The sequence below is a fragment of the Lepidochelys olivacea genome (assembly GCF_965140295.1).
Source record: "Lepidochelys olivacea isolate rLepOli2 genome assembly, chromosome: 4".
NCBI classification, from domain to species: Eukaryota; Metazoa; Chordata; order Testudines; family Cheloniidae; genus Lepidochelys; species Lepidochelys olivacea.
The window spans coordinates 92831247-92858152 of NC_140414.1; the positions used below are offsets into that span (position 1 = coordinate 92831247).

The window sequence follows — 26906 nt, forward strand, 5'->3', positions numbered from 1 at the left end:
TGTCCTCCAAGTCCAAGGATGACAGGTATCACTCTTCCTGGAGCAGGGGAGCTCTCACTGACATTCGCGACACCAGCACCAAGCCTGTGGATGGCCTTCTGTGCCTCTTCTCTCCTGAGGACCTCTGTTTGGCATCCAGTCAATCCCAATGATTTCTCCGCGCCAAGGCCAACTTAGAGAGTGCCTCATTTTGAAGATGCATGGGGCACAGACCTTGAGGCCTGGGAACTGGAGTCTGAGTTCAGTCACATGGACTTCTCCATAAGGGATGCCCTCAAGCAAGACTCCCTCAAACACTGGTTCCATTTTGAGAAATAACTTGCAGATCAAACATATACCCAGAATATGCCCCTCACCAAGGCAAAGTAGACACCTTGTTTGGCCATCATTGAGAGGCATGATGACCTTGCAAAGAGGCAGTGCTTGAAGCCCAGGGACTCGTGGTCTGCCATGCAGAACTGAAGGTGGTACTAGTCCTATTGATGACCTGTGGTCCCATTGGTCCTGAGGACGAGCTAGCTAAAGAGATAAAAGAAAAGGAGTACTTGTGGCACCTTAGAGACTAACCAATTTATTTGAGCATGAGCTTTCGTGAGTTACAGCTCACTTCATCCGATGAAGTGAGCTGTAGCTCACGAAAGCTCATGCTCAGATAAATTGGTTAGTCTCTAAGGTGCCACAAGTACTCCTTTTCTTTTTGCGAATACAGACTAACACGGCTATTACTCTGAAACCTAAAGAGATAAGTAACTCTGAAAGGACCTGCTGCGACATACATCATGGCAGTAAGAAGGAACTGAGTGTGAGGCAGCTCTACGCTTTATACGCTCATTGAATGCATGAGGAAGCAAAGGATGCATACTCTGTCCCCAGTCACAGCTAACTAGAAAGTTCTCTGATGCATCTGCACTGGATGTTCACTCATCAGCAGCTGTGGAATTATATGGACTATCACTCGAACCACCACCAGAGTTATCATCATTAATGACTGTACATTTTTGAAGGGATGCTAAATCTTAGGCTTCAGGTCTTAAACAGTCTCTAACCATAAGCGGTTAGGATGAGAACTATTTTGGAAGATTATCCCACATCTGCCTACTGCAAAGCACTGAAACATCTGGTACTGGCCAATGTTGGAGACAGGTTATTATACTGAACTAGATGAGTCTGATCCAGTATAAAATTCCTATGTTCCAATGAAAGTAAATGGGGACTCAAGATTCTAAATGCCTAAATCATTTTTGAAAACAGGACTTAGGTGCTTTTGCAACTGCTACCTTAAGTCTCACTGACTTGCAATAGGACTTAGGCTCCTATATTAATTAGGTGCTTTTGAAAATGTTACCCTTTGGCTCCTAAGTCACTTACGACTTGTCTATACACAAAAATGTCACTGCTTTAACTATACCCTTATAGTTAGAGCAGTGCAACTCACGTAGTGTGGATGCAATTATATACGTATATAAGTGTAAAAATGTTTTATACTGGCATAGGTATTTCCATATGAGAAGATCATAAGGCTATATGGGTGTAAAGTACCTTTATGCTGCTATAAATGTGTCCATACTAGGAGTCAGACTTGTATTATTTTCTAAAATAAATCACACCACTAACTGAAATAGTTATCCTAGTACAAAAACTGCGTGCAGACCAGGCCTTAGGCTTTAACCTGCGTGGCAATTCTAAAACTTTAACCTGCGTGGCAATTCTAAAACTTTAACCTGCGTGGCAATTCTAACCTTTGTGTTTTCGCAAAATGCCTACAATAAGTAAAATTCAGAGATCCTACAAATTATACTAAATGACTTACTTCTCCTTTTTCCAACATCCCCTTTGGAAGTAGCAGCTTCATTCAGAAGAACCATTCCCATGGTGATAGCAGCATCTATACAGTTGTTGTTAAGGAAACAGCAGAAATATGGATGCCTCAGAAATCCATAGTGCATCTGTAAACTAAGGTTTTCATTTTATATAAACCAAAAATATCAAAAATGCTCTATTCCATAAATAGATTGCAAATGTATGCAAAACTGTAGGGAGACAAATATTTAGATGTAGTGATTATTTCCATTGTGTAAGCTGCATTTAGTAATCTACTTTGTGTGTTATTAAAGTTAGCAACATGTAGCTTTACATAAAACTCATAAAACATTTTAGAACAGAAGTAAGATTTGAAAGATTTAAAAGGGATCAGGTTGGAGCAATGATGTTTTGTATTTATGTAATTATAAAAAAAACATAAGCCAAACTATGTGAAATCAAGAAAGCAAAGTAATTTTGCCAGTGCAGAATGAATACTGGCAGAAAACACATGCAGTGCACATACATATAATTCTGTTAATTCATTGATTAATTGATACAAACTGAAGCAGTTGACTCCATGCAGCACACCCTCTTCAGTGCTTTCAGAGGTACAGGATCTCTATGCTGAAATACTGGTTAATATTTTGATCATCTTAGAAAAATCTCAATCAAGAAAGTTTTTTGTCACTTGCATTTTTATTGTCTAATTACAAGCTTTACAAGTGCAAACAAGTGCATAATGATAAAACAATTTAACTAATTTAGCATGATCCTCAGCCATTCACTTAATTGTTTGAAACTATCAATGAAAAGGAATTACTACTGTACTTAACATCTGTTCTGAACGGGAGGCATGCATGAATGCTATATTGAAAGATGGAGTGCACAATACATTCTGGAAGTTGTATTTGTAATCAGCCATTTAAAGAAATAAGAAAGTCACTGGTACACTATGTACCTAAAGATATTTTTTGGCCAATATTATTTTTGCTGTAAAAAGCTTTGGTTAACTTACTTCAACAGTATATTAGTATGTTACAATCTCGTTTATGTTTTTATTCCAAATACAGTTGAGAGTATTTTAACATCTGTTGCCCACACAGTAGCATAACACGCCTCCATCCATCTCAAGCTCTCCTCTCCTCTGAGCCCTGGCTTGTCTTGGTGCTCTATAATTGCTTCTACAAGTACCTCTTATTGAAGAGATCACTTCGACAGAGGACTTCATTAGAATATCAGTGTTTTGCAATTCTATCCACTCACTTTTCAAAATAACCTCTTGTGCTGGTACTATGCTCCTGGGAATGACAGCGAGGAGCTTGCCATCACCTCTGAAGTTACTATACTGATTTGGATAGCAAAAAGCATAACTTGCTTACATGTGTCTGGAGGGGCAACCCAATGTTAAAAGATACTTACTTCTCTAATGAGCAAGAAACAGAATATAAAACCAAAGGTAACTCTCTAATACAGTTTGTAAAAAACAATTTTATTAGTGTTACTATTCCAGGTTTAGATGTGGGAGAAGACAGACCAACTATAAAATTGAAGAGAGGAGAAATTGTTACAGACTTATGGGATAAATGTACAGCAGACATTTCAAACATGCCACATCTATGAACATCACCTGTATCTAATAACATACCATAAAGAGCTCTAAAAGGCTCCCCGGAGCCATCTATCCCTTACTGCAGTGGGTCTCAACCAGAAGTATATGCACCTCTGGTGGTATGCAGAGGTCTTTCAGGGGGTAGCAACTCATCTAGATCAGTGTTTCTCAACGTGGAGGTTGCAGCCCTTAGGGGGTCCTGGGATGGGTTTAAGGAGATCGCAGGGCCGACATTACAGGGTAGCAAGCAAGGCAACTGCCCGTGGCCCCATGCCACAGGGAGCCCCACAAAGCTAAGTTACATAGTTCAGGCCTGAAGCCTGGGGTTCAGACTTCAGACAAGGCTCACTAGTGAAAAACAAGCTCAAGTATCACACTGAAATGTAAGCACAATATATATATTCCAATCAATGTATTTTATAATTATATGGTAAAAATGAGAAAGTAAGCAATTTTTCAGTAATAGTGTGCTGTGATACTTTTGTATTTTTATGTCTAATTTTGTAAGCAAGTAGTTTTTAAGGGAGGTGAAACTTGGGGCATGCGAGACAAATCAGACTCCTGAAAGTGATACAGTAATCTGGAAAGGTTAAGAACCACTGCCCTATTGATTCCATTGAATGCAGACCCTGGTATTCTTCATACTTGCCTAAGTTTTATTTCTCAAAAATAAACCATGTCTGAAGTTTTAGGTACAATACCCTATTTCAAGGGAATTAAGCACATTCTTAAGTACTTCACTGCATAGGCATGTTATTGTCTACATGCTTAAAGTGAAGCACATGCTTAAGTGTTTTGCAAAGTTCCAATTATCAACAATGGAAGAAGGGTTAATGGAAGTTGGAACTGAAAAATATTGTACGAGCCTCTACTGTATCTGTGATAATAAGCAGAAAGTATTGTAGAAATGCAAATAGCATCTGATGGGGAAAAAAACAAATTCTAACAAAGCATCAGGATTAATTCATGTCATATTTTATTATGACGACACTATATTGCTATTTGGAGATACAGCGATGGGATAAAACACTACATCTCACTTAGCTCTCTATTAAGTTTGCTCATATGAAGTGGTCAACTGCTTTCAGAAACAATCAGTAAAGTGGAATTAAATTTCTGTTAAGAAAAGAAATAATATTGCCAACACATAATCTCATTACGTAGATAAAGGAATTGTATTAAAGTATTAAAAGCTGCACATATTAAATACTGCAAAGTTTTCCAAATTTCAGCTTAACAAGCTTTCCCTAAGGGTGCAGAATCTGGGCTGTTTCAAAGTGAACCCTACTCGAATTATTGCTTAGCTTCTTATCTAATAACCATTGCTCTATCTAAATACAAATAGCAAAAATTAAGTTGAATTCATGTTCCAGATTTGATTGAAGCTGGAAAAAGCAAGGATATTCACAGATAAGACTGTTCTGACCTTAACTCACCTCTTTGTGCACAAGAAACAGGCAAAGAGCTTGAAGTAGTGTGAAATCTTACATTCCATACAGGCTGCAACAGGAGTGTGATAAGTAGCTGCCATTATTCAGAATTCCTTACTGTTTAATATCAGACAGCGTTACGAGGTTTTCTTCCTATTTCTTAAAAGAACAGATGTGAAAATGTCAAAAAAAAAAAAAGAACATCAAAATAAAAAACTCTTCTGATCTAGTCCTTGAGTCTTTTGGGCCCAGTGCTTCAGCTGCTGAAAGTTTTGATTTCTTATACTGATACTGAAACAGTTCTTTGGAAATGATGTAGTGTCAACTTTTAGCTCTAGTTTTGTGCATGCACTTGCTACTCACTTTCATCCATTTGCTGAAGGTGTGTGCATTAAAAGCAGTATAAGCCATACAGTTAGAAGTTTATTTTCCTCTCCATCACATTTTGGGACTGATCCTGCTTCACTGAAGTCTTGCTTACAACACTCCTGCTAATACATCCCAGAATGGTGTTCACTTTTTTTGCAACAGCGTTACACTGTTGACTCATATTTAGCTTGTGGTCTACTATGACCACCAGATCCCTTTCTGCAGTACTCCTTCCTAGACAGTCATTTCCCAGTTTGTATGAGTGCAACTGATTGTTCCTTCCTAAATGGAGTACTTTGCATTTGTCCTTATTGAATTTCATCCTGTTTACTTCAGACCATTTCTCCATTTTGTCCAGATCATTTTGAAATTTAATCCTGCACTTGCAACCCTTCCCAGCTTGGCATCATCCACAAACTTTATAAGTGTACTTATTGCCATTTTCTAAATCATTGATATGAAGATATTGAACAGAACTGGACCCAGAACTGATCCCTGCGGAACCCCACTTGTTATGCCCTTCCAGCATGACTCTGAACAATGGATAACTGCTCTCTGGGAATGGTTTTCCAACCAGTTCTGCACCCACCTTACAGTAGTTCCATCTAGACTGCATTTCCATAGTTTATTTATGAAAGGTCATGCGAGACAATATCAAAAGCTTTACTAAAATCAAGATATACCATGTCTACCGCTTCTCCCCATTCACAAGTCTTGTTACCTTGTTAAAGAAAGCTATCAGGTTGGTTTGACACGATTTGTTTTTGACAAATCTATGCTGACTGTTACATATCACCTTCTTATCTTCTAGATGTTTGCAAACGGATTGCTTAATTATTTGCTCCATTATCTTTCTGGGTAAAGTAGTTAGGCTGACTGGTCTGTAATTCCTGGGTTGTCCTTATTTCCCTTTTAATAGATGGGCACTATATTTGCCTTTTTCCAGTTTTCTGGAATCTCTCCCGTCTTCCCTGACTTTTCAAAGACAATTGCTAATGGCTCAGATATTTCTTCAGTCAGCTCCTTGAGTAATCTTGGATGCATTTCATCAGGCCCTGGTGACTTCAAGACATCTAATTTTTCCAAGTAATTTTTAACTTGTTCTTTCCCTATTTTAGCCTCTTCTCATCCTACCTCATTGTCACTGGCATTCGTTACATCAGATGTCCAATCACTACCAACCTTCTTGGTGAAAACCAAAACAAAGAAGTCATTAAGCACATCTGCCATTTCCACATTTTTTGTTATTTCCCACCCCTCATTGAGTAACGGGCCTATCCTGTCCTTGGTCTTCCTCTTGCTTTAATATATTGGCAGAATGTTTTCTTGTTACCCTTTATGTCTCTAGCTAGGTTGATCTCATTTTGTGCCTTGGCCTTTCAAATTTTGTCCCTACATACTTACGTTATTTGTTTATATTCATCCTTTGTAATTTAATGTAGTTTCCACTTTTTGTAGGACTCTTTTTTGATTTTTAGATCATTGAAAATATCCTGGTTAAGTTAGGGTGGTCTCTTGACATACTTCCTATATTTCCTACGCAGTGGGATGGTTTCTTCTCGTGCCCTTAATAGTGTCTCTTTGAAAAACTGCCATCTTCACTTGTTTTTTCCCCTTAGACTTGTTTCCCATGGGATCTTACCTACCAACTCCCTGAATTTGCTAAAGTCTGCCTTCTTGAAATCCATTGTCTTTACTTTGCTGTTCTCCCTTCTACCATTACTGAGAATCATGAACTATATCATTTCATGATCACTTTCACCCAAGCTGCCTTCCACTTTCAAATTCTTAACCAGTTCCTCCATATTTCTAAAGCAGAGTATGGAATGAACCAAGAAAGATTAAACAAAAAGGGCTGGAGACAAAGATGCCACTGGTGTTTCTGCTCCAGTCTTCTTTTTACAAATGAAATGACTGGTGGTGTTTCTGTCCTTGTACTATTAGGTCTGGTAAGGGGTGATACCTGCTTAACCAGATACAGTGCACACTGAGAGACCCAGCAGTGCTTTTAGTATCTTTAACTTTAGCTTGGTCAGAAAAACAAATAAAGGGTTGAGGGGGGGACAATTTTTTCCAGGAGCCCCAGGGAGAGTCTGTCTAGGTTCCAGAAAGTTGGACCAGGGGATTCAGCCAATGAATAAATGAGTCATGGCCAAAACAAAAAAAAAATACTGTAGTTTTTTCGTGTGGCCCACCAATCTCCCACCACAAAACGAAGTCTTACATAGTCACTACTAACAAACAAAAACTGAAAAAGAATTATAGTGCCCATCAGCAAGTACTCTTTCTAGAACAGAAGTTCCAGTTTCCTTGTCTCCTTTTACTTTTATTCCATTTTTCTACAGTTAGGAAAAACAGTTATTGATAGGAGAATCTCACTTTTGTGCAAAGCAGAATGCTCTTTGGGTGAGGTAATGTCAAGACAGTTCTTTTGCTGTGGATCTTTAGCCAGCCTTATTTGTTGATTTTTTTCAGCCTCACATCATTGCTTTTTAAGCTTCACTTGCATTGTTACCTTTTTGCTTCAGCTGTTGCTTTTTAGCTGCAGTCAATATTGTTGAGTTTAGGCTTCACATGGCTGGCTTTTAGCTTCAATGACAGTAGCTTCACATCATCACATTTTAGCATTGGGCACATCATTTACTTTAACTCCACGACGATGAGTGAAAAATTCAATCATACTGAATTGTGGTTTCAGTGATATCACTGGCTTCATAACACAGAATATTAGCTTCTGTCATTATTTTCAGCCCTTATTTCCAACATTATTTTCTAGGTCATCTTGCTTTTTAAAAAAAAATATGCCACAAAAGGAGAATATCAATTCTACCTAGGAAAACACTTCTCTACAATATAATTTCCTTCTAACACAATAGAATTTAAGTTTTTGTAGTCATTTATGTATCTCTTGGACAGTTTTCCATCACAAGCTGCTTAGATTTTCTTGGTTTTTTTTTAATCTTCTTTACAGTGCATCGCAGAAATGTAACATTCAGCTAATTTTGCTAGAATATACAGACTGATATGCCTAGCAATAGTTCCAAAATTCCAATTTTCACAGTTTTGGATAAATATACCTCTGCATAGTGTTTTGTTTTGTTGGGTGATTTTTTGGTGTAAAATCCAGTGTAATCTTTTCCTCTACACATTTCTAATTTAAAATGGTTTACATTTTACATATTTTTAAAGATCCTGATACCCATTTTTCCCAGTGGATAGAATCTGCTCACAGCAACTAACAAGACATTGTTCAGTAAGTACAGTGAAAAATGGTACTGAAAAGTTTCATACTGGAGGAGAAATAGCTTTCTATTGGGATAACAATAATAAGCAGGTTCACCTACAAAATCCAGGGGAAAAAGATTAATTCAAATAGTAAGGGTTTGTATTTGAACAGACACCCCAAAATAAGGATGTCAAGTAAAAAATATCTGGAGTATAGAAATAATATGGGACAGCATCCACAAATGCCTTGGAGTGTACAGAGACCATTAACCTTATTAGTAATAAGCTTTAGATAGTTTCTATCATCATGCTCTAATAGACAATGCCATAACCATTAATTTCACCCAAACTGCGCAAGAGAAGGAGAACAGGATGGGTCAGAGCAGTGGTTCCCAAACTTGTTCTGCCACTCGTGCAGGGAAAGCCCCTGGCGGGCCGGGCCGGTTTGTTTACCTGCCCCGTCCGCAGGTTCTGCCAATTGCGGCTCCCAGTGGCCGTAGTTCGCCGCTCCAGGCCAATGGGAGCTGCTGGAAGCGGCGCGGGCCGAGGGACATACTGGCCGCCACTCCTGTTCTATTCCTGTTCTATCCCCGGCAAAAGCAGCATACAGACAGAAACAGACCCTTTGTTTTTCTCCCTCCCCTCAGCTTTTGAAAGTGTCTTGTCTCCTCATTGGTCATTTTGGTCAGGTACCAGCAAGGTTACCTTTAGCTTCTTAACCCTTTACAGGTGAGAGGATTTTTCCTCTGGCCAGGAGGGATTTTAAAGGGGTTTACCCTTCCCTTTATATTTATGACACATGGACACACAGGTAACTTACACCAAATGGCATTCTTGAATTTGTCACTCTTCAGAAAATTGTGAAAACAGGCATCTTTGCAAGCTTCTGTTACATGTATTTAGTGTTACTAAATGGTTACAATACTGAGTGACAGCATCCAAGAAACAGGAAGTGCTAAACAGAGAGCACACAAAGTGACTCACTAGGGCTAGTTTAAACTAAATCAACCAACATGTGGGTAACTACACAAAACAAGCAACTAGTTTGCTTGAACATAGCTGTTCTCTCCAAATACTTCTTGATAATCAAAGTTTTGTTGGGAAAGACAACTGAACAGTTATCATCAGGCTTAGATGGCTCCATGAATACCCGGTTTTATTCAGGTTTTAGAGTGGTAGCCGTGTTAGTCTGTATCAGCAAAAACGGCAAGGAGTCCTTGTGGCACCTTAGAGACTAATAAATTTATTTGGGCATAAGCTTTCGTGGGCTAAAACCCACTTCATCAGCAGCTAAAAGTTAACAACATTCTGAGATTCAAGTTCATTGTTTAAAATATTTTAGTCACCTGGAAAACCAAAGGTTTTTATTTTGAATAAGTATATAATAAAGAAAGAGGTTCTTGAAGTACATTGCTGTGGCAAATATTCTTATTTCAGTATGCGTGGGATTTTTGGTAGTAATAACAAATACCTTTTAACTGTTATTTTAATATGTTTTTTCTTTAAAAAAACCCCCAAACCCCAATATTAGAATGACTTCAAATGTAAGATTACAATATTTTAGGCACCATTACTGGTTTTGTAAAGGGCAATGTTTGTTTCACAATATTGAAAAGATTATTGCTAATAAATTGTGAAGAGCAATTAGCTTACAGTATTTATTATTGGATTTTGTAATTATAGAATACATTTAAGAAGTATTAAATGACAATTGAAGTGGCATAAGTCTACAAATCTGGAAGATAACCCCTTGTACACAGACAAACTACCAGCCACGAACCTCAGAAGACCTGGGTGATAAATCTGGTTATGGTCACAATCAAGTTAATGTGGCAGGTTCAGTAAGCCTGTTTCTCCACTTTGTCATACTCATTTTTAAACCTGTGTAATTCTATTGAAGTTAATTGAGTTACACAGGTGGAAGACCATGTAATGTGTTTGAGGGATTCACATGTAGTTCTTAGTGGACATAAATCTACATCACAAAATCACTGCCTCAATTATCAATAGTTCTTCCAGTACATAAGTGTTGCATACTGGGATTGATGTGTATCAGCAGATTTTGTAGAGAATGCAAGAAGTGATCTTCTTGTAATATGACTATTATCTGTCTAGTATGCCTTACATCTGAAGAGATCTAGCCTCTTCCAATCCTTGTCATATGGGGTTGTCCTAGAATGATGCTGTTTTCCCTTCGCATTTACTGCATTAACCACGAGGGAATTTTGGATAAGGTGTGAGAAAAAAGTCCATATCTTTTGTAGGGACATAGTACTTCTTATCAGCCCACTTACATGTCAGAGGTATTGAGGCTGGGATCAGCCAGACCAAATTGGATGGGTCTAATATGGACTTGTTGACCAGGAATGCGATTTTAGCCAATGTGGACGTATGCAATATGTCCAGAAGCTTGTGGTTCTCACACTTCCTCCAATGGGATCTGTAGAGACTGTTATTCTTCTAAACAGGTCTTGAAATTGTTTAAAGTCATTAGCAGACCTGGTGGTAGCATGATTGCCTCATCGGGTGAAGATGAGGAGATGTTGGTTGGTGGTTTGACTTCTTCCTCCGGACCTTCATCGTGTTCCTCAAAAGGTTCTACCTCAGATTTGGGAGGCCTGTTTACAGAGGAGGACTGAAAAAGTCTGAGTTCCTCTGAATAATGGGCAGTTTGGGAAACTGCTGCCTGTATGCGGCCCAGGATCTCAATAGGGTGAGTGTGGGAGCATAGACATAGGGTGGCATCCATGGGTGCCCTACCAAGGTCCTGGGTTTGTTCTGGTCTCCTGGTACTGAGGGTATGCCTAATGTTTATGTTGTGTAGCTCCTGGTATGGGGGGGGGGTTGCTTGGTGTAACTGAGTAAGACTTTTTATCCTCTTCCTCCTCCTCACTTAAGAAGTGGTGGGGGGAGGGGCAGATAGTGATGGGGAGTGGCGGAGTATCAGTTGCATCTGGGGAAAAGGCATGTACTGCTGGTAACTCAGTACGGAGGAGGTGCAACTCCAGGGTTTCAGAGACAAGCAGGTCTCTCAGAAACCTGAACTTCTGTGGTACCAGCATCATCTGTACCATGGGCAGCCCTTGCATTAGTGCCATGAAAGGTCTAGGAATCAGTGCAGATGTTGTCAGTGTCGACTGTGCAGAGTTCAGTCTGCATTCTCCCGAATGGCCAGAAGCTGGCGCTGAAGTCTTCACTGGTGCTGAAGCCCTCAGTGCCATATGTTTAGTCAGAGCGGCAGGTGCTGATTTTTGAGGCTTTGGGGCTCTCTTTGCCAGTATTGTCTGACAGTACTGTCATATGTGGTCCTGCCCTCTTAGGGCCCTTGTACTTATCAGTACAGTAGTGCTGGGGTACTGGAGGTCCCAGGGCAGTCACCAGAGCTAAAACTCATTGCGAAAGATGTGAAAGCTACAGACCTTGGGGGGAACCCTTTTCTCTCCTTGGTGGGTGAGCTCAGGATCCGTTTCTTCACATCTTTATAAAAGTCTTTGGCATTTTACAGCACGCAACAAGTCCAGGGCAGGAGATGACTGTGCCAGCAGTGACCGCTACCCAGGAGAGGCACTGGGGCCAGGGTTTGAGTCTGGCCATAGTGCACTCTCCATCATTAAAATTTTTAACTTCAGGTCACAGTTTTTGGATCTGTGCCTTTAAGTTGAAGCAACTGGCACACTTCTGTGGTACATGCTCCTCTCCCATGCATCAAATGAATCATGAGTGACTGTCACTTATGGGGATGGCCTCACGGCAGGTGAGGCACCTCTTAAACCCAGGGGATCCAAGCATAACCTGCGTAAGGGGAACTTCCATGTAGGGAAAAATGTAGAAAAATTACTATTCTAACCTAAGGAGTAACAGGGAGCAAAGAAAAAAAGAAGTTTCCAGGAGGGGAATGAAAATTAAAGAAATGGAAATGGCTATCAACTATATACTTTAAATGGAAATGCTTAGACTGCTAAGGACACTAAGACTTTCCTATGAAGGCTCTGCTAAAGATTCTGTCCCACACAAAGGATGGCTGAGAAGGAACTCAGGGTGATTGGACCACACAGCGCTATATAGCTGTTGCTTGTGACATGAGACAGGGAGAAGCACATGTATGACTCAATGGGCACTGCTAGCAGAGATCTCCGATCCTAGATGCAGGGATGCAAGCACACCTAAAGTGGAGCACCCATACGGGGGGCGCTACTCGAAGAATTTATTATTAAAACTTGAAAAGGCTCAGAAATTTTAAAAAAAATTGTGAATTTACATGATTTTATTACTTTCAACTTTCTAGCTATACTATTGCTACTGTCTCTGACATCAGGCATACAGGGACAGGATAGACAGATGATGACTGGAGTAAGAAATTGGAAAAGAACAAATTAAAAATTTGACCCTCTTGTAAAAAATATAGAAAGACAATTCTTTGGACTTAGAAGGTTTAGTGCAAGATTTGCAGAACCCATTAAATGAAAAGTTTTCTTCAGCTTTATTTTTGGTATTACAGTAATACTGGATAAAATTGGATTTCTTTTAACATGGGTGTGTTATGATGGTTCCCTTTATTCTGAAGTCTCCCCTTGTAATTGGTTAAAGGTTATATATATACACACACCCAGCCACCCACCCTTTATAAAGAAGATATGCACAACACTAACAAGAAATAACCTACAGTGCTGTTAACAATGGTGGAAACCCACACTAGGGTCATGTAGTTCAAAGGCAAAAGAAACCTGGCAGAGCTGTTCATTTATTGTATGACTATGGGTAAGACACTTGACCTCCTTGTGCTTCAGTCAACTCAGCTGGAAAATTGAAAAAGCAGGATCTCAGTGAAAAGCTGATGCTACATCTGAGCCAAGATATTCGGAGGAAATACATCACAAATAATAAATATATAAAAAATCAGGTCAGTGTTTCACAATAATTAGTTACTCAACTATCCCTTTTAATTTTTTATAAGAACGGTTATTCGATGCACTCTTCCAAACTAGTTTGAGAAATTACAAAGAATCTATAAAAATGTCACTACTAATGCTGTTGAATGAAATCATTAATATGGTAATCATGAGTTTGCTGAGAGTGACTTATCCATTTTCTGTGCAGTCAGAGAATCTCCATTTCAGTGGCCCTAGTTAAAGAGTTTTCATTTATTTTTTATTTGTATTGCAGTACTGCCTAGAGGTCCTAAATAGAGGGCCATTGTGCTACATGCTGTACAAACATTCAGTAAGACACAGTCCCTGCCCTGAAGAGTTTGCACTCAAATTTAAGAATATTAAAAAAGGAGAATGTGGGGAAGGGAAATATGGGTAACAGTAATAAGATTGCACACAGCAATCTCTTTTAAGCATTCTGGTAGTGCTGGGATTTGAAGGAAGAGAAGGACAGTGACTTTACAGATCAGTTCAAGAACAGCATTTCAGGTGTAAGGTTATTATGGAAGAAAGCATGAAGAAGCTTGTTGGATAAGGGCCTAACCAGGCTACTTCAATTTAAATATGAAATAAAATGTAATTAATAAAGCTACCAGGAAAACCAAAACGAAAAAAAAAATATTTGAACTTTGTCCATTGTATACTCCCTTAAAAATGTAATTAAATTCAAATGATGCTGGAGAGAAAAAAGACAAAAGGAACTGTTAATTATATGACATAAGAAAGATTTAATCTAACAACCCAGAAAAATCAACTGTTACCTCTTTAAAGTGACATATTATTTATATGGAATATTTATATAAACAAACATATATGACCCTTTGTAGTTCACTGCAATATCTATTCCTGTGAGGCACTGAATGAAAAACAACAAAAGGATAATTTTACTGTAAAGTGCATGGTGGGTAAAAACTACTTCTCTCTGTAACCCTGTACAGCTTTTCTCAATTCCCAACTTCTCCCTCCCCAGTCTAACTCTTACTCTGTCATTAATTCCTTTACTGCCTCTCCTCCAGTTCCATACCAATTCACTCTTTGGTGAATGAGGGATTCAGCAGTTGATTCCATCATCCTAGCCTGTTCCCTCTCAGCTCAGAGCCCCCCAAAGCCCTATTACCTCATCCAATTCAACGCCTCCCCCAACCCTCAGAAACAACTCCCCCACACTTCTATTCAGCGAGATTGAGAACACTCTTTTTCCTACCTGATCTCTCTAGCTCAAAACAGCCCTGCCAGCTCTGAATCCTCTTCCATGTAACAATCTCAGCCTCTGTACAACTCCTTCAGCTGACGGTGCAAGACCACTTTCACTTGTGAAAATTGCCAGTCAAGCTGAAAACAAATTTTGAAAAGCCCTCCACCCCCCAAAAAAAGGTTGAGGACGGAGTGTTACCCGACATCATGCACAAGAAGTATGTAGGTAAGGTATTAATGCAATCTCTGATGAACGAAAATACTTTGGCAGCAGCAGAATGGGAGAGATTTTTCTCCAGTCTCATAGGTACTTGGAAAAAAGCTTTAGTCAAACATCAAAAATCTATCCTATATTCCCAAATCTTTTCTCAGAGTGCGCTCTCTAGCAGTTTACATTCTGACAGAATATTGAATCATTGCAGAAACAGACTGATCCTAAACAATGAAGGCAGAATAGAGTTTTGGTGTTTTTAAATGAACTTACCAAGTACTAACATTAAAAATACTGGTTGTTTAACTTTTAGAAGTTATATATTTTAATTATCCAAGCACTTATTTACTAACATTTAAGCCAGTTTGAAATATTCCAGTTTTACTGATTTAGATGGGATGGGAGTCATACTACTTATGATATGTATTGTCCAAAATTCATCTGAGTGTAGTTTCTTTGATGCACCTTTTAAAACAATTCTCCCTCAAATTTTGATATCGCCTCTGGATTTGTAAATGACAAATCAGTATCTTATAAATTTCAATACCCTTCCCTTACATTTTCTGGTTAGTGTAGCTTGTTATCATACCAACTATGAAATTATTGCTAACTCTCAGACTGTTTTGTAATTCGCTCCTACAGCTTTCCTCCCCCTGCAGCATGCAAGTCACATAAACATACACATCCCTCTGAAAGAGGTGTTTGTGTGTCATTCCTATGGTTCCGTAAGCACTGAGCTGAAGAATTTTATTACTAGTTGTAATTTTTTAACTTTCAAATACAAAACTCAGACACATTGCCTGAAGCGAATGGTACTTAGGCTAGTTGTGACTAATGGTTTGTAATTCTATACTCACTATCTCCTACTTTTCGAACACGTTTCCTCATTTTCAGACTGGTGTATCATTCTACTAATTTCTTTTTTCCCCCAGTACAAAAATATTGATTTACAGCACACACACATTCTCTACCTCTCTTCAATGTCTATCTCCTTATCCCTTTTCTGTGCCCCCATTTGTACAACTTTATCTCTATAATGAATACATTATAAATAAATTAATGTTCACATTTTATCATCAAATGTGCGCACGAGTCCTGCTGAAGTCAATGGGAGCCAAGTGTGCATCCAAATGCAGCCTTTGACCGTAAGGTTTTTTGCCTTGTTTAGCCAATGCAGAACATTTTGCAACAATACTGAATCCTTTATCAGCACTGACTTTGGTTAAAAATGCTAACAATATATTGTCCTTTAAACTATAGTAGCCAGTGAAGTCATAAGGAGAGCACATGATATGGAGGAAAGTATTGCACCAAATATAGTATCAATCATCAAGCAGTTTAAATAATTAAATTGCATATTGTGATGATCAAATGCTCAGAATAAGGTTACAGAGCTACTGTGCATCTCAATGACTCCTAATGGTGCTCAGAATCCTTCTTGAAGGACAACACTATGAAATATTTTGAGACCCAAGTAGTGGGAAAGTGGAGAGATACGAAGAGACATCATGAGAGAGACTCCTTTAACTAAATAGTTGGCAGAAAGACTGAAGAATCCACATGGTACTTTATAAAATTTTGGTGGATAATTTGGCAACTAGACAGTTAGAGAATGTGCATTAATTTGTAATCATTGTACAAACTTGGGGCCATATCACACAATTGTTGAGCAGAAGTCTTTACTGAACTCAGTTAAGAGTTCTACCTAACAACTGATGCTATGATATAGCTTTGCGTTTTTAGTCCTATTTCGTCTCCATTACATTCTTTCCCTCTCATTCTCTTAGTACTATGGTGATGAGTGTAATATAAAAACCTATATTGAATACAATCAATCATACTACTACAAAAGTTCAACTTCATTATACTATTCCCACTCTCTGTGGTGGCCATATTCTGATACCCTTATTCATGTCAAATAGTACCTTACTCCACAAGCATGCAACTCAACATATATCAGTCTGGCCCTCAATGATTACATTTTCACTAGCTGTATGGACTCATAGAAAGGGGCCTTAAAATAATCCCTTTTGCAAGAAGAGTTCCCTCTCCCCAAAGAAGAACTCCATGCACTTCAATAGAATTAATTCTGCTGGAGCAGAAATGTCTTAAAAAAAGACTGATTTTTTCCCTTTCTATCCAATAAGCTTCCTTTTTCTTTTTCAATCATTTTGTCTAACATCCACCTACACAGCACTATGCTGTCACATTACATTCTGACTTGACATACCAAGTTACCAAATTAAAAAGACTTCTACTCCTCCTTAGTTGCATGTATTTAAACTTAAATGTATTTAAGTTTAGGATAAATAATGAAAAAAAAAGACTATCAGGTTCCTAGTTATTGCAAAATTCATATAATAGTGACCTTAAATTTATCTCTTGCTGTGCAACGAAGAAATTTGCGTAATATTGGAAAAACCTTTTGATAATGAAAATATGTTTGCATCTTTTAAAGACTTAATTTGCATTATGAGGATTATTATTGCACAAGCAAAGTATTAAAGTGACAAATTACCTTATCTTAAATGTTGCAGCTCCAAAAAACTGAAACAAGAAGTATTAAAAATATCTTCAGGTAAAAATGTGCTTTGATTTTTTTGACATAAAAGACAAAGCAGCACTTAGAAATATGTTTGTTTGTCACAGAGTGGAAATCCAACTGTTCTCTTGTTCACAAAGGACAATCCTGGCCTTCTCTTCCTCTCTCCTTATACAAGAGTTCAGTAAAATGTATATTAGAAGGCTGCTAAAGAGAGAAAGAAGGAAGAAAATGCTGGGTATCAGATGGATTTGCAGGGTTCCTAGGCACTGAGGAATGGGTTGATCTTCAAGCTGGGGAAGAGTATGAAACTTTTTGCTAGTATTACCTTGTTTTGATTTGTGCTCAAAGATTCCTTCCTGCTGAACTGACATTACTGTGTTACTATATTTTGCAACCTTAATAATGTTCTTTGAACACATGTTTTTATAGAATTTAGATAAAATGAATACATGGTGTAGTATGATGCAGATATTTTACAAGCATGAGCTTGAGGTGGCCCTATTACTCACAAGTGGCAAAGCCACTCGTGAATTATGATTGTCATTATTATTGCAGTAGTGCTAAAAGAAGACATGGTCCCTTGCAATGAAAAGTTTGACCTCAGAGGACAGGGAAGAATAATCTGTCCATGAAAGCATGCATGTAGGAAACCAATGCCAAGTCTTTCTCCCTCAGGTATTTCTAGAATCCCCATTGCCATACTAGCTGCCTGCCAAATCAACAGGCAGAAGAGCATGACCATATAGAACATGGGTCCTGAGAACAGCCCTTAGCAATTCCTGTTCTGGAATGGCCCATCTGCAGCTTTTGGAAGCAGCTAGGTTAGGTACCACTAACATTTGCCAAATTCCTGATGTTGATTGTTGCTTTTTTATTCAGTTTTTATATTTTGGCACAATACATAATATTTAGTTCTCATTCCCTAAACCAGGGAGAAAAGGCTAAATCCATGCATTCTACTGACAACCTACAGTCTATTCCCACAGGATGGAGTTAGTCTCCTTGGATAGTGGGAATGGAGGACTGGTTTGCGGCATATTTTTTGCTCCTGGCTTAAAACTAAAGTGTTATATGAACCATCACATTTGGTAAAGTATTATTATGGAATGCCATAAGTCTGAGGCTAGTCTTTACTACAGGAAGATCGGTGCTGCTGCAGTTGATGCAGTAGGGATCGATTTAGCAGGTCTAGTGAAGACCTGCTAAATAGATGGCAGAGTGCTCTCTGGTTGAACCCAGTACTTCAGCTCTCAGAGAAGAGTAAGGAAAGTCAACCAAAGAGCATCTCCCGTCAGTGCAATGCAGTGAAGACACTGTGGTACGTTGAATAATGTAGCTGGAGTAGTGTAACTTAGGTCAACCTACCCCCGTAGTGAAGACAAGCCCAGACATTCCTCACACCTTTCCTGCCCCCTACACAGTCTCTGTAAATAATCTGCAATGCCCATTCTCTTAAACCACTTTCATTTTAAGATCAATTAGAATAGTTTCTGGAAAGAGTTTAAATATGCCCTTTCCATGTGCCAATAAACAACTTTAACTAAATTATTTATTAACCATTTTTTTCTAAATCTGTTTTAAATTCTCTTAAAAACTATTAAAAATAATAGTAGGGACAGGGCCATATAGACATTCATGGTGACAGACTGAACAGATCTCAGCATAGGTGTCCTACTTTGATGGCTGACCTAGATAGACCACCACACCAAATCCTGTTTTGGTGAGCTACACCACCAGGTAGAAAGTAATTTTTGACTGTGTAAAGTGAGGCCCTATACTCAACAGCATTTCTTTGTTTGTCTGTAACACAATAATGTTCGAACGCTGCATCTGATGAATTCCAAAATTTCAGGATGTTCTAGGCATCAGTGGCCAAGGAATGTATGCATGCAATGCGTTTTGCCTACGGAAACAATGTAGAATGTGACGGTGACACCACAGCCCTTTGATTTAAACAAATAACTGTGATTAAGTTACATGAGCAATCAACAGAACCGGTTGCAACTATGAACAAAACAGAATTATCTTCAGCAATTCATATTTCACGATTTTCTAACAGTCACATATGAAATATTGAATACAACCAAGTACAAAATTACCTACCCTACCCTGTGTTTAAAAACTATACCAAACTCCTCCTCGTATCTATTCAACTAACTTTCTCTTCACTTCCCACATCAAATTTAAGATCCTTGTCCTGACCTTCAAGGTCCTGAATAACTTCAGCTCCTGCCTAATTTTCTGAATGTCTCTATTCATTCACTGCCATCTGCCCACTTAGCTAATCATAAGGGTTGGGTTGAGCAATCCCTTAGGAATAGACCCAAACTCACCTTTGTGTCTTCTTTAATGCAATACTCTAAGGACTGGAATTGTCTTCCTGACCTGATCAATCATACCTGCTCTCTCTCCTCCTGTTAATCCTTCCTTAAAGTACACTTCTTCCAAAAGATCTATGAACTCTACTCCTCCCAACAGAGAAAAATAAATATTAGAAAACCTAAACAAACTATGGCATTAACATGGCACATGCTAAACTTAACTGATCAATCACATTGTACTTGGATTCATCCCATCACTTGTATATGCATTGTGCAATCAGTTCAATCTTAAAAACACTTACATGAAGTCAACAGGACTACACATGCGAGTCAAGTTATTCATGTGTAAATTTTGCAGGAATAAGCCCTTGGATTGAAAACTGTTCAAAGCAGGGACATTGTATTATGTCTGTAAATCATCTAGCAAACTGCTGGTTCCAAACAGATTACTTTAATATCTATTTATTAATAAATACAGGTTTCAGTCTAGATAAATCTATTTCATGTACATTGGTACTTAATAGTTTATCGTGTGGCATGTGTTCACTTTTCTGCAGGTACGTCTCAATTTCTCTGCTGATTTATTGATCACTGTTTTACTACTCAGGGAAGTCTAAATACATATATAATCCCACATAAAACAAACAATTATTTTTGTAAATTAGATACAGGAGCTTGCAGGAATGATCATCCAACTGATGATCATGACAAATATCTTTACATTATATAAAGCTTCGTTCTCAATTGCGCATGATAACAAGCTACTGTTGCTCCTGGGAAGGAAATCAGGATTTTGTCAATTTAATGAGAAGTGATGTTGAAAAAATATAGTATATTATCACAGATGATTAAAAGTGATCTCAACCTAAAATTATTCTAACTCGCATTCAGCACTGATTTTCTTCTGCAAATATGTATCTTTAGATATTATGCATTAAAAGAAAGACAATTGTCGTTACCAGTCTACGGCAGGGAATGATCTCTAATCAAGTATGAATTTTGGCAAGCTTTTCCTTTCAGTTTTTCCCATGCAATAAAAAGAAAAAAAAATACACTGAGTCCAATTCTTCTCCCCCTTTTTATCAGCTTTACTCCACTGAATTCAGTAGAGTTACTCCTGGTTTACATTGATGAGAGAGGAGCATCAGGCTTATATTGTAAAGAAACCTGATAGTTTGAAATGCCACAATGAGTAGGAGGACAGGAGCTTGTAATCTTGCAGCAGCAAGCTTTGAAACTGTAGCTTGTCCCAATACATTAACTGGGAGTATTCCAGCGTAAGGAAACGTTTTCAGACTCATACTTGTGCTAGTTATATGAAAATGTCTAGTTATATGAAAATGAAAATTCTTCAACAAAAATCTTCAAAAACAGACTCCAACGAGAGACTGCTGACTTGGAATTAATTTGCAAATTGGATACAATTAACTTAGGCTTGAATAAAGACAGGGAGTGGATGTGTCATTACACAAAGTAAAACTATTTCCCCATGTTTATTTCCCCCTCACACACTGTTCCTCACACGTTCTTGTCAACTGCTGGAAATGGCCCACCTTGATTATCACTACAAAAGGTTCCCCCCGCTCTCCTGCTGGTAATAGTTCACCTTACCTGATCACTCTTGTTACAGTGTGTATGGTAACACCCATTGTTTCATGTTCTCTGTGTATATAAAATCTCCCCACTGTATTTTCCACTACGTGCATCCGATGAAGTGAGCTGTAACTCACGAAAGCTTATGCTCAAATAAATTTGTTAGTCTCTAAGGTGCCACAAGTATTCCTTTTCTTTTTGTGGATACAGACTAACACAGCTGCTACTCTGAAACCAGCTATTTCCTTATCCTTCTATATCAGGGGTAGGCAACCATTGGCACTCACTGTGCCCTGGTCCTGGCCACTGGTCCGGGGGGCTCTGCATTTTAATTTAATTTTAAATGAAGGTTCTTAAACATTTTAAAAAAAACTAATTTACTTTACATACAACAATAGTTTAGTTATATATTATAGACTTATAGAAAGAGACCTTCTAAAAACGTTAAAATGTATTAATGGCACGTGAAACCTTAAATTAGAGTGAATAAATGAAGACTTGGGACACCACTTCTGAAAGGTTGCCAACCCCTGTTCTATATTATAAAGTAAAATATAGTGAAAAGAAGCAGCCAAGAGAGACATATATAGCATTAGCATAATACTTTGCTTTAAAATCTAATGCACCTTTTAAAGTTTTAATGATAAAGTGAATACATCACTGTTTATCAATCTGGCATATTTTTTTAAACTCATCTTTGCTATGAACACCTCCTGACTAAAAAAATAATAACGAAGCAATGGAGCAATTACTAAGTACTGCCAACATAAAGAGAAGGAAACATTAATTCTTTCATGTGTAACTGTTGAAGTCTTCATAAGAACCTAAGAACAGCCATACTGGGTCAGACCAAAGGTCCATCTAGCCCAGTATCCTGTCTTCCAACAGTGGCCAATGCCAGGTGCCCCAGAGGGAATGAACAGAGTAGGTAATCATCAACTGATCCATTCCCTGTGGCTCATTCCCAGCTTCTGGCAAACCAAGGCTCGGGACACCATCTCTGCCCATCCTGGCTAATAGCCACTGATGGACCTATCCTCCATGAATTTATCTAGTTCTATTTTTAACTCTGTTATACTCTTGGTCTTCACAACATCCTCTGGCAAAGAGTTCCACAGGTTGACTGTGCATTGTGTGAAGAAATGCTTCCTTTTGTCTGTAAGACTTTATAGTATTTGTGAAATTTCTTTGCATCCAAATTCTCTGCTTGATAGTACTGACCTGTGAAATGAAACCTTAGATAATTCTTGTTGCAAGAGACAATGAACAGTTTCACTGAAACTATTCATTCTGTCAGCCAGGTATAGTAACTTTCTATTTTATAGACTGTACCAGAAAACAGAAAGATATCACAGCTTGAATCATAAGACAGACAAGTGCATTATGACATGCAAACACAAGGTTCCTATTTATTGTGATGCATGTTGACTTTGCTAACACTTTTTCCCTTCCAAAACTCAAACACACATTGGAAATTTTTCATACTTGTATGAAGGATGTGGAATCTTCACAAAAAAAAAATACACCCAAACCTGAGTATATTTAAAAATATACAAGGAAGACAGCACAGAAATTTTATTATATCAGATATAAAATCTGTTTTCTTTGTATATTTTTAATAGGTATTTACATAAATAGTAATGCAGTAGGAGGCAGGGGCTGGGTCTCTCTCTGTCTTCAAGAAGTACCTAGCACATTTTGGGTACTACCACAATCTAAATACAGAAAGCCAGAGAAGCTCTATTTCCATTACATTGCTGCCTGAGACAGGGCTCCACAGAAATAACAGGCTTCTCTGCATGCTGGGAGATGCTGTAATGTTAGGGAGGGGCAGTGAGCCTGATCTAGAGCACTATGAGTTTGTCTACACAGCAGCTGGGAGGTGTAATTTCCAGTGTGGGAGGACATACACATGCTAGCTCTGCTCAAGCCAGTACCTAAGAATAGTGTGGTTGTGGTGGCCTGGGCGGTACCTGCCCCAATACGTACCCAGGGGTTAGGTGGGACTGTACTCAGGCAGCTAGCCCAAACCACCCCCCATGACACTGCAGCCACACTGCTATTTTTGGGCACTAGCTTGAGCAGAGCTGTCTGTCTTCCCGCACTGGAAATTACACCTCCCAGCTGCACGTCAATCTGACTGAAACCTTCATTCCCAGGCAACGTGAGGGTCAGTGGTTCAGTATTGCCAACACCACAGTCAAAAATCATGAACATTCCTACAGCAGCCCTGACTGGCTGCTCTTCCCCAGGAGATGGGGAAATCAGAGGGGGATCTTGCTTGCACAGGGCTCAGTCATACAGGGACTGGAGTGTCTTGAGTCATTGTGAGACTGACTCCAGAAGGGGCCAAAATCACATAACTCGCAATGAAAGAGTTGAGAATGCTGATGGCTTGTGGCTGCCGGGCATCACAAACCCTCTGAAACTCCATGCCCTGGCAGAACAAGGATAGGATGTTTTTTTGCAACAGGGTATAGCTCCCTCTATGAGGCTCCTGAAATGCTACCTAGAACACTTACATTTGTCTTGTAGATTGCAGGGCTTCCTTATCACTGTTGTGGTGGCACAGGGAGCCTGCTAGAGCTGTGCTCTACTAGGGAGAGCAGAGGGAGAAACTCTTGCTGCTGCAGTAACTCAGCTCAGGAGAGGAAGAGGGGAGCTACAAGCTGAAATAAAGTAGATATTGAACAACAGCAACAACAACTTATGAAAAAGTGGTGAGAAACAACTGAACTCAGTGCTTAAATTGTGCCAGACTACTCTGGAATGCCAACATGGCATATCGGTACATCTGCTGGTCACAGGCCAGGCTCCTTTGCCTCCCTGGCTGCAGAGCATCCTTCAAGTTGGGAAGTTCCAGGCACTGGCACACGGTGCTCAGTGGCAGGTCAGTGAAGAGAAACTGGAGCCAGGAACAGGCTGGGGAACATGGAGGCAGGAACCACCAGGAGCTAAGGGCACAGCTAGAGACAGGTGATGTTAGGAGCCAGGTAATGGGGTCACCTGAATAGTATAGAGCCCCATGGGCAGCAGAAGCTGGACACAGACAGGGACGAGATGGAATCTGAGGGGAGTCACCACCTCCTCTCCTGGTCCTCCCCCAGTACCCTATCTTTCGCTCAGCTCCTCCCATGATCCTCTGTTCCCTTCTGCTCCCTCCTGAGGCATTCCATTCCATTCCACACACTATTTTTAAGGACTCCAGCACTACTGAACTTCCATCTTGTTCCATCACTAGAGGCAGAATTTCTGGTGGCCTGAGTTGAAGGGCAGGGCTCAGTCCTGGAGCCTCCAACAACAACTTTGGACCACCTCCAAATTCCACAGGTGAGAGGCATCACCTATTTGTTATGAATGAGGAGAGAAGCTGTGAAGCAGAAAAATCTTTTGATTTGATCTGCTGGGAGAGCAATACAATAGTGCACAGACAATCCAGGAAGTTTTCGGAAAGTGTTGGGGACACCTTCCTGATGCAACTACTGGAGGAACTAACCAGGGGCCATTCTCCTCTTGACCTGCTGCTTACAAACAGGGAAGAATTGGTAGGGGAAATAGAAGTGGGTGGCAACCTGGGCAGCAGTGACCATGAGATGGTTGAGTTCAGGATCATCACAAAAGGAAGAAAGGCGAGTAGCAAAATACGGACCCTGGACTTCAGAAAAGCAGACTTTGACTCCATTAGGGAACTGATGGGCAGAATTCCCTGGGAGGCTAATATGAGGGTGGAAAGGAGTCCAGGAAGGCTGGCTGTATTTTAAAGAAGCCTTATTGAGGGCACAGGAACAAACCATCTCGATGTGCAGAAAGAATAGTAAATATGGCTGGCGACGAGTTTGACTTAACAGAAAAATCTTCAGTGAGCTTAAGCACAAAAAAGAAGCTTACAAGTAGTGGCAACTTGGACAGATGACCAGGGAGGAGTATAAAAATATTGTTCGGGCATGCAGGGGTGTAATTAGGAAGGCGAAAACACAACTGGAGTTGCAGCTAGCAAGGGATGTGGAAGGGTAACAAGAAGGGTTTCTAAAGGTATGTTAGCAACAAGAAGGTGGTCAGGGAAAGTGTGGGACCCTTACTGAATGGGGGAGGCAACCTAGTGACAGATGATGTGGAAAAAGCTGAAGTACTCAATGCTTTTTTTGTCTCAGTCTTTACAGACAAGGTCAGCCCCCTCACTGCTGTCTTGGGCAACACAGTATGGGGAGTAGGTGAGCAGCCCTCAGTGGTGAAAGAACAGGTTAAGGACTATTTAGAAAAGCTGGACATGCACAAGTCCATGGGTCCAGAGCTAATGAATTCGAGGGTGCTGAGGGAATTGGCTGATGTGATTGCAGAGCCATTGGTCATTATCTTTGAAAACTCGTGGCAATCGTGGGAGGTCCCGGACGATTGTAAAACAGCAAATATAGTGCCCATCTTTAAAAAAGGGAAGAAGGAGAACGCGGGGAACTACAGACCGGTCAGCCTCACCTTAGTCTCTGGAAAAATCATGGAGCAGGTCCTCAAGAAAACCATTTTGAAGCACTTGGAGGAGAGGAAGGTGATCAGGAACAGTCAACATGGATTCACCAAGGGCAAGTCATGCCTGACCAACCTGATTGCCTTCTATGATGAGATAACTGGCTCTGTGGATATGGGGGAAGCAATGGACATGATGTATCTTGACTTCAGAAAAGCTTTTGATATCGTCTCCCACAGTATTTTTGCCAGCAAGTTAAAAAAAGTATGGATTGGATGAATGGACTATAAGGTGGATAGAAAGCTGGCTAGATTGTTGGGCTCAATGGGGAGTGATCAACGGCTCCATGTCTAGTTGGCAGCCGGTATCACGCGGAGTGCTCCAAGAGTTGGTCCTGGGGCCAGTTTTGTTTAACATCTTTATTAATGATCTGGATGATGGGATGGATTGCACCCTCAGCAAGTTTGCAGATGACACTAAGATGGAGGGAGAGTTAGATATGCTTGAGGATAGGGATAGGGTCCAGAGTGACCTAGGCAAATTGGAGGATTGGGCCAAAAGAAATCTGATGAGGTTCAACAAGGTCATGTGCAGAGTCCTGCATTTAGGACGGAAGAATCCGATGCACTGCTACAGGCTGGGGACCGAATGGCTAAGCGACAGTTCTGCAGAAAAGGACCTGGGGATTACAGCAGATGAGAAGCTGGATATGAGTCAGCAGTGTGCCCTTGTTGCCAAGAAGGAACATTGGGCTGTATTAGTAGGAACTAATTAGTAGGAGTTTGAGGGAAGTGATTATTCCCCTCTATTCAGCAGTGGTGAGGCCAAATCTGGAGTATTGCGGCCAGTTTGGGGCCCCCACTACAGAAAGGATGTGGACAATTGGGAGAGAGTCCGGTGGAGGGCAACGAAAATGATCAGGGGGCTGGGGCATATGACTTATGAGGAGAGGCTGAGGGAACTGGGCTTGTTTAGTCCGCAGAAGAGAAGAGTGAGGGGGGGATTTGATAACAGCCTTCAACTACCTTAAGTGGGGGTTCCAAAGATGATGGAGCTCGGCTGTTCTCAGTGGTGGCAGATGACAGAAAGAGCAATGGTGTCAAGTTGCAGTGGGGGAGGTCTAGGTTGGATATTAGGAAACACTATTTCACTAGGAGGGTGGTGAAGCCCTGGAATGGGTTACCTAGGGAGGTGGTGGAATCTCCATCCTTAGAGG

The 26906-nt window shown here is 39.8% G+C and overlaps 1 protein-coding gene across 2 annotated transcripts in view; it reads right to left on the reverse strand.

Annotated features, from left to right (window-relative positions):
* Positions 1–26906, reverse strand: part of TUSC3 (tumor suppressor candidate 3) — a 281944-nt gene that overhangs the window by 24535 nt on the left and 230503 nt on the right. For both annotated transcript variants that reach the window (XM_084627131.1, XM_084627132.1), the window contains exon 8: positions 1811–1885. In XM_084627131.1, coding sequence (XP_084483257.1) covers positions 1811–1885 — 75 coding nt within the window. The remainder of the gene's footprint in view (positions 1–1810; positions 1886–26906) is intronic.